The sequence below is a fragment of the Thermobia domestica genome, chromosome 17 (genome assembly GCF_964235325.1).
Source record: "Thermobia domestica chromosome 17, izTheDome1.hap1.1, whole genome shotgun sequence".
NCBI classification, from domain to species: Eukaryota; Metazoa; Arthropoda; class Insecta; order Zygentoma; family Lepismatidae; genus Thermobia; species Thermobia domestica.
The window spans coordinates 75,503,013-75,512,725 of NC_137470.1; the positions used below are offsets into that span (position 1 = coordinate 75,503,013).

The following is a 9,713-nucleotide window of genomic DNA, read 5'->3' on the forward strand; positions in this document are numbered from 1 at the left end:
CTGACCGTCACTATCTGCCTAATCGTCATAGCTATTTCAACATTTCTCTCAAACGAAACCATTAATGACCGAAAAAACAGCTCTCCCTTTGAATGTGGGTTTGATCCTAAATCATCTGCACGAATCCCCTTCTCCTTACGATTCTTTCTTATTGCGGTAATCTTCCTCATTTTCGAGGTAGAAATTGCACTTCTCTTACCGATAACAATTATTATCAACAACACCAGCACTCTTTCAGAAACAAGATCAATTCGATGTGCCATGCAGTGTACGCTAATTAGGCACGGGTTGACATGTTTTTCTAATTTGAGCAGCAACACCTTCGTTTCTCCCAGTAAACACTGCATCCCCGTCCGAACTAAATCCAACCAGTTTTTCTTTAAGATTAAAAATATCTATGCCATCTTCGGAAATGCTTGAATAATTTTTTCTCTAAGGGGTTTTGCATCGGCATTTTCTACAGGCACTAATTTATAAAAACGACAACAAGGTTTATTTTCTTCGTCCACATATGTTCATATAACAGCAAGTGCTTATCCGCAAACCTGTTTGTAGGTTCGTCCACTGAAATTGAAAAACAATCTGTTTGTTTGAGAAATTTTACCAATTTTGCATGCAACTGGTACGCTAGAGAATAAAGATCTTCATCTCGTCAACAACCGAACAACCGAAAAATTTAAACACCTGATCCTTTTACAAATAAACTACGTTTTTTAAAACAGCATTCATTTAAAATTATTGTTTGTCTGAAAATTTTCTTTATAGACCTACTTATATTTTCCTATTAAGGTGTCCTCCCTTACAGATTTTGGTGAGGCGGAAAAGCAAGTGTAAAATTTTTGGTGGGGGGAAATCCCTCCCGTCTCCCCCGGGATTTCGCACCCTGCCATAACCCCCTTAGTATAACAGAATTACATTACCTTTTCGAGGTAAAAAAGAGAGTACTCTTCTCAGGGAGTCTTATTCAGGGAATATACTTCTTCTTAGTATCTTCAATACTATGCTGTCAATATAAGCTCACTGTTAATATACTGTCAATATACCTGAATATATAGATATAAAGAAACAAAGAAAAACAGTAAAAATTAAAAAAAATAATAAATACATTTTAAATAAATTATCTTGTGATCGCTGAATTAACATTGAACCACCCCTAAAACTGTCATATATACCTTGGGCCCCAACATATTCACTTCAACCTTGAACAATATTATTATAATATACTCCTCCTACATGTAAAGGTAATTTAATAATATAATTTGTTGGAAGATAAGGCAAAAATCATATACTTCCTATTATTGTAGAACTAAAATAAAACTGTGCACATAATAAGGATTGGCCAATAGAATAATTAGCTAGCAAAATACCAACCCACAGCCCCACCGCACTGACATGTAAAGCACCTATTTTTAAGTACAAAAGTAACACAACACAATTAACACTAGGAAAAATTAATCAGCTTAATCTTGCACCCCCCAAAAATTGCTATCATTACCAATCCCAGTGTACTCCTGCATATAATTCACCCTTCATTATCTCTAATAGAATGGATAATGGCTCCTCCAAACCCCTTACCTGTTGAAAAAATTTTAAACGCACAGAATAACATACAGTTAAACCCGTAGAAAAAATAATAAGGAAACACTAACTACATTAATTAAAGACAAAGAAGAAATTTCCAAAATTAAATCCTTAGAGTAAAATCCTGCTAGGAATGGTATTCCACATAGTGCTAAATTAGCTACATTCAAGCAAGATAAAGTAAGGGGTATTTGATCCTATTCTACGAATATTTTGTGTGTTCCCCACACCATGAATAATCGCTCCTGAGCACAAAAAATGTAGTGCCTTAAATAAAGCATGGGTAAGTAGATGGAAAAAAGCCAACACCGGGAACCCTATAGATAAAATCATTATTATAAGGCCGAACTGACTTAAGGTAGACAACGCAATAATCTTTAAATCATATTCATAATTAGCACCAATACCGCGATAAATATTGTTAAACCTGATAATACGAGTAATACAACACCCACATAAACATTTAATAAAACATCTTTAAAACGAATTAATAAACAAACGCCGGCAGTTACAAGTGTAGAAGAATGAACTAATGCAGATACTGGTGTTGGTGCAGCTATTGCTGCTAATAACCATGCAGAAAAAGGAATTTGTGCACTTTTTGTTATCGCTGCTAAAATAACTAGATTAGAAATAATTACTATTACATTATTACTCAAAACTCTGTGCAAATAAAAAACATAATTTCAACTACCATAATTTAATATTCAAGCAATCGCTAACTAAATTGCTACATCACCAATCCGAATAGAAAGAGCTGTTAACATTCCAGCATTATAAGATCGAACATTCTCAACATTACATCAGATAATCTATATATATAATGTTCGAAGTGGAAAAAAAGCAGAGGCGGTATGTTTTGTTGCGATTTTGACTCGACATACCACCTATCTACATGTTGAAATACAGTGATGGTGTGTTGCCTACAAGATTGCATTTCTATTTACATAATGACTCAAAACCACGGGAGAACTTTTCGTAGTTGCGGCCGCGGCATTAAGAGACTTTGCCTTGCCCCCAACTGTCTGCGAATAATAACAAAATCCCCTTATGTTCAGGAGCGGCTTTAGGGTTTTAATTTTGGGTAGGCCCGCTCCCTCGCTTATATATACACATACACATTTGGTTGATTAATGAAAGTAGGGAATTACTTTAATAGTAGTAGTTGATGCTATTTGTTAAATAATTATCTACCATTAATATAAATAGTGGAAAATATATTTACTCTTTATTGTATCTTTTAGACTTTCTATATTTTTCAAAATTTTTAGGTAGGCCCGTGCCTGCCCGGCCAACCTGCTAAAATCTCCACTGCTTATGTTGTATTATAGATAATTATACATGAAAATATCCAAAGCCCAATTTTTTTAATATTAACATTTTTTAAAGATTTTCCCGTGGGTAAACTCTCGGAGGTTTTCACTCTACTAAGGTTTTCCAAGTCCCCGAAAGGTTATCCAATTATTAGAAGGACTCAAAAATACGTTCTAATGAAAGTACTGTATATAAGCTCCATCAACTTAATATGCTTTGACACCACACAACAATTGAACATTTAAGAAAAATAACAGATTTTTTTATTCTATGAACTATATTTTCTCTCTCGCAGATACCGAACTCAGCTTGAAAATGACCGATATTAGGGTACCAAATACATTAGATATGAAGTTGTGCATTTAAATTATCACTCTAACCAAGCAAAGCGGGTAATCGATGCTAGTAAATAAATCAAACTAAGCTGAGTTGCCGAATTCAAAAAGCCATGTATCGTTATTATATGTGTTTCCTTACAGCTAGATCTCGTCAGTTCTTGTAGCTCAAATAAACGAAAGTAAAATTAAGAGGTAGGGGATTTAGAACTGACAAGCCCTCCCAGGATTTTGGAAACTAGAACATGTAGAGTAGAGGTAGTGTGATCGGGACCGGACTTGTTTTGTAAATGAAACAGAACAGATCGATTTAGAAGCAGATTGTGGTGTAAAAAAATGAAAAAAAAGTGAAAGAAAATAAGGATATATTTGGGAATCTACACAGCACTTACCTGATGTTCTTGACGATTCTCCAACGATGACTCCTTCGGTGTATTGTAGTTCTCTCTGGTGCATGTCCTCCTTGTAATAGGTGGCTAAATGGCTAGAATATAAGTTTGGCGCGGATATAGAGGGAAACTAGCGTTTCAGCGATGTTGACCTTAATCAATGTACGGACGCTTTTCTAAATGTATAGTGTCATTCTTGGCAAATATCCAAAGCCATAAATACAGATAGTAGCCTTAATTAACTGGGTAAAATTCGGACTTTAAGTCTCAAAATCGTGATCCGTGCGTCTACGCCTTCGCCGTAGCTTAACTTATCTCCAACTCTCATGTGTCCGCATCTTTCCGTCGTTTTTGTTCAACGGCCTCGGTCATTGTAATCTTAGTTCAATGAATTGCCATACGGATGATGAAATTTCAGAATGTGTAGATTATCATCAAATAAGGATATTTTTGGAACATAGAGCGAAGGTGAAAGATGGTCCAGTGGTATATCAATTCTATAAGCAACACTTTCTTTATATATATTGTTTTGAAATTCTAGACTTGATTCAAATCATATTATACCTTGTTTCAAATTTGAGACGAAGGTAGAATCTTATCTGGATTGGCCTATGTCGGAACCTTCTTCCCTTTTACATGTGTACGTGTGACAGAATCATTGAATGTATGAATCCTTTCTAGAAATTCTATTTAAAAATACGACTAAGATAAAAATCTTTACCACTGTCCATAAATAATAAATACTTCATTAAAACACGAGAGTTAAATATACTTGTTGTTGGTAGCACAGTTTGATATTGGTTAAATGAAATAACAATGCCTTCTTAAGATCAAATGAGAGTTACTTGAAATGGAAATTTAGATAAGGTAATATTTCTTGCAAAAAAATGATGTTTTGGAAGGGAAAAGAATCATCTTTTGGAATAGCAAAGAGGGGAAGAATAGTAGAGTTATTTTGATTGCCTTAACTTAGGTGAAATGATAGTAGTTAATTCAGTAATAACTGTTAATTTTTCCTTTAAGAAACCTGTTTTATGTCATTAATAGCATATTGATGTGATTTTTCAGGAATTTCTGCACTGGACGTCAAGACTGTAGTCATGTATACCTTGCCACTTGCTATATTTATTATAATTTATTTGGTTAATTGTTATTTTCAACTAAGCCCTGCATTAAAGCTAGAAAGCTATTTTGATATGGTTGCAATATTGAAATCAGAGGAGAAGAAGTGGCAACAATCAAATGACAATATTCAGAGAGAAATGATCCACGTAATAAATGAACTTGTAAGAACAAAGTTTTTTTTACAAAGCACTTTGGAAAGAATTAATCAAACAAGAAAGAATGTTTCAGGGCCCTTAGATAATAGTGGAGACTCCGAGAAACCAAAAAAAGGTATCCATGATGAAAGTTCTAATAATGTCCAAACGAACCTTGAGCAACTAAAATCAAATCTAGATGATGCTGAAGGTTCTAATAATGTGCATACGGAAGTTGAGCCAATAAAATCAAATCCAGATGAGGCTGAAGGTTCTAATAAAGCGCATACGGAAGTTGAGCAACTAAAATCAAATCTAGATGAGGCTGAAGGTTCTAATAATGTGAATACGCAAGTTGAGCAACTAAAATCAAATCTAGATGAGGCTGGAGGTTCCAATAATGTGCATACGGAAGTTGAGCAACTAAAATCAACTATAGATGAGGCTGAAGTTTCTAGTAATGTGAATACTCAAGTTGAGCAACTAAAATCAAATCTAGATGAGGCTGAAGGTTCTAATAATGTGAATACGCAAGTTGAGCAACTAAAATCAAATCTAGATGAGGCTGGAGGTTCCAATAATGTGCATACGGAAGTTGAGCCACTAAAATCAACTCTAGATGAGGCTGAAGTTTCTAATAATGTGCATACGGAAGTTGAGCAACTAAAATCAAGTCTAGATGAGGCTGAAGTTTCTAGTAATGTGAATACTCAAGTTGAGCAACTAAAATCAAATCTAGATGAGGCTGAAGGTTCTAATAATGTCAATACGCAAGTTGAGCAACGAAAATCAAATCTAGATGAGGCTCAAGGTTCTAATAATGTGCATACGGAAGTTGAGCAACTAAAATCAACTCTAAATGAGGCTGAAGTTTCTAGTAATGTGAATACTCAAGTTGAGCAACTAAAATCAAATCTAGATGAGGCTGAAGGTTCTAATAATGTGAATACGCAAGTTGAGCAACGAAAATCAAATCTAGATGAGGCTCAAGGTTCTAATAATGTGCATACGGAAGTTGAGCCAATAAAATCAAATCTAGATGAGGTTGAAGGTTCTAATAATGTGAATACGGAAGTTGAGCAACGAAAATCAAATCTAGATGAGGATGAAGGTTCTAATAATGTGCATACGGAAGTTGAGCAACTAAAATCAACTCTAGATGAAGCTGAGGTTTCTAATAATGTGCATACGGAAGTTGAACAACTAAAATCAACTCTAGATGAAGCTGAAGTTTCTAATAATGTGCATACGGAAGTTGAACAACTAAAATCAATCCTAGATGAGGCTGAAGGTTCTAATAATGTGCATACGAAAATTGAGGAACTAAAATCAACTCTAGATAAGGCTGAAGGTTCTAATAACGTGAATACGGAAGTTGAGCAACTAAAATCAACTCCAGATGAGGCTGAAGATTCTAATAATGTACAGACAGAAGTTGAGCAACTAAAATCAAATCTAGATGAGGCTGAAGTTTCTAATAATTTGCATACGGAAGGTGAGCAACTAAAGTCAACTCTAGATAAGGCTGAAGGTTCTAATAATGTGCAAACGATAGTTGAGCAACTAAAATTAACTCTAGAAAAGGCGGAACATGAACGAACACTAGCCAATAATCAGATGATGGAAATGGAGAAACAATTTGCGAATATCAAAGAGTGGCAAGAGCGAGTTGAGAGCATGAAAAACACTTTCGAGACACTATCAACAGTAGAAGGACTCTTGAAAAGAAAAATTGTAGAAGACGGACGTATAAAGCAGTCTCTAATTAACCAAATCGAAAAACTACAACAAGAGACATATATACTAAGGAATGAGAAGGCGGAGGAGTATTTCAGAAGACTACAGATACAAACCTGGTTGAAACAAACGTCTCAGGATTCATTGAAAACTTCTAGATGTCTTAATGAAGAACGCAAGAAAATCTTAAGTCTGGAAGAGAAAAACAAATTACTTGAGGAGCAACTACAACAGCTAAAGAATGAAAATGACTCTATTAAGACGCGAGTATTTGCTCTGTGCCAGAAGGTATCTGCGTTTGGTGATGGCGGGGGAAAGCATTCAGATAGTGGTATCTCAACAGATGATAATATAACCTCGGAATAATATAAAATGAACAAGTATTTACATATATTATTTAAAATTGTTTTCGTGTTTTTGCTCTTTCTAGTGTGCTCTTTTTTTAGCTGCGGGATGTTGAACTGATTTTTCTTGAGATAAATCAATTTGTTATTCCTTTAATCAATTGAAATACAATACGATAAACTTACTCTTAAACTATACTACAAACAAAATATTCAATAATTGAAATTGGCTGAAATTTTGTTGGTTATGCATTTTAGCAACATATATTGTTAACTATCTAATAAACATGATTGAAGATTAACTCAATTATATTTCATATTTTACATTATGTTTTACATTTTAAGTAAAGATGTGTTGATTTAAGATACATTTCTTGGAAGGTTCTGAATATTCAGCCTCTACAAGAATGCTCAATATTTCATTACAAGATTGACAAAGCAATCTATCTGCAATATCTATATATGATATTACTTGTGACGACTCGAACAAGTATCTGGGTAGAAGAAATAAAAGATATTCCTTTTCTTTTATACTTTGCAGCGACGATAGTAATGAAGAAAGTGTGATAATCGTGAAAGCTATAATCGAGTTTTAGATTTCGACGTTTCATATCTCTACATACAAATTTCTTATTTTGATCTGTATGTCTCTATGTTCCTCTCAATGTATGTTCACACACCTAGAGGCATATCAATACCCATTCAACGTATCCAGAGCAAATTATTTAAGGTTGTCATAAGATTCTTCAGGATTTTTTTTTTTTTACAATTTTCTGGTGCATGGGGTTGAGGGTTCAAACCCTGCTCTTGCCAAGTTAACTTTGTGGTGGACAGCACCGTGTGCGTGGGTTTTCTCGGGGTTCTCCCGTTTCCTCCCTCTTTCTTCATTCTACCATTCCATTTATTACATCACCGTCTCCTTTAGCCTAGCCGGCATAATCGTGGTACGTAAAACTCAAAAATTTTATTTCATTTTCGCTTATGTGGCAAATTGGTACTAAAGTGCATACCTAGGTATATATAATATCTGTTAAGAACATACATATGTGTGCGAAAGAGATGTACAGACTTGCTCAAAAACTGGTCTCCCATAATATTCTTACTAGCATCTTCCAGGGGCAAATAAGGGAAATTGCATAATCAAACGACGCTTTGTCTTCAATATGTTTGAGTGTTTTAAAATTCAATCTTGCTTCCTGTGCAAGTAACGGGACTCTGAAGAAGAAAACTAAATTTTAATATCATGGGTCGGATTTTCTTAGAATTTTCGCATCTAATTAATATTGAAAGTAATTTGTAATTTGTGAAATATATATATTCATACCATGAATAATTCCAATATATGCATAATCAAACGTTCATATATCCTATATGGATATTGAAGAATCACATTAATACGATTGTCAGAATTCATATATTTCATATAATTATTTTTCAAAAGTGAAATCTCTGTGTACCGTATCTAGAATTTTTCATTATTTTATAATTTCTAATTAGAACACGAGGGATACAAGGTGTTTAAAAAAGAATGGCCTGATTTTAAAAGTCCATATGTATTGATATCAACATACTACAAATGTGGAATAAATTGCAAAATACTCACAAAATCTTCAACTTTTAGTTATGCTATTACAAATGCTCTATGTGTCCACCAGCAACAGCACGAACAACATCTAGACGATAGCTAAATTGTCGTGATAAACTTTACAGAATGTATCTGCGTTTACAGCATTCAGAGCACAAGCATCCTCCCTTCAAATTGGCGATACCAACGACGAATGTTTTTGGGTGCAGGCGGACCAATGCCAAAACGCCGACGAAAAGCACGCTGGATCGAAATCACTGGCTTAGTCTTTGCAAATTGCAGCACAGGAAACGCCTTCTGTTGATCGTACGCCATCTTACTTCTGACTGACTGCAAACTGAGTAGATGGATTGACTGACATCTGACGGGGATTTTTTGAAACTCTAGGCCACAGCCATTCAAACAACACCATTTCCTTGCCAGCGCGTCCCATGTTTCATAATTATTACCGTCCAAAATCAGGTTATGATATTACGGTTCCGTAATCATTACCGTTTTGAAACATGGTATATACTGAACTACACATATATTGTAATTCAAAAAGGTACATGTTTAAGAACTATTCATTTCCAAAAAGCTCGAATCGTTAACTCCATTAATACTACAGCCCGGTAAAGGTCGTTGTTTCCTCTTTATTAGTGAAATAAATTGTTAATAATGCTCTTGAAGTTACTGTAATATTAAATTTGGGGCAACAGTTTTAAACACATTTCTTTGATATATTACATAATTGAACTCTTGTATTTTTTTAGTTTAACGTCCCACGATTGTGCACTGATCCTAAGGAAGAATATGATAGTGAGATAGCGGTGTAATGAAGTAAGTGGGAAGAAACGAGAGAATTCCAAGAAATCCCCCACGCCGAGTTTTTCCACCGTAATTTTAATTGCCGCGGGCTAGAATCGAACCAGGGACCCAACGCACCAGAGGTGAACGCCTACAACTGAGCCACTGCTGCCCCTTTAGCTTTCTCATTGCTATGAGCTGTAATGTACATACATTAGGGTATGCAAATATATTAAAATCATGCTATGCATATAATTGTTTTGCTTCAAATTTACATATTTACATATATTTTCCGTATAATTATTTGCATTTAGGGTAGGATAAGTAAAGGATTAGTTGTGGGAGTAATTGTGTATAGTTTATTTCATTTTTGTGTTTATTAT

The 9,713-nt window shown here is 34.5% G+C and overlaps 1 protein-coding gene across 1 annotated transcript in view; it reads left to right on the forward strand.

The window, feature by feature from the left end:
- LOC145673754 (uncharacterized) overlaps positions 1–7,255 on the forward strand; it is a 73,386-nt gene extending 66,131 nt beyond the window's left edge. The window contains exon 2 of the mRNA XM_081743502.1: positions 4,688–7,255. Coding sequence (XP_081599628.1) covers positions 4,688–6,981 — 2,294 coding nt within the window. The 3' untranslated portion in view covers positions 6,982–7,255. The remainder of the gene's footprint in view (positions 1–4,687) is intronic.
- The last annotated feature ends 2,458 nt before the right edge of the window (positions 7,256–9,713 follow it).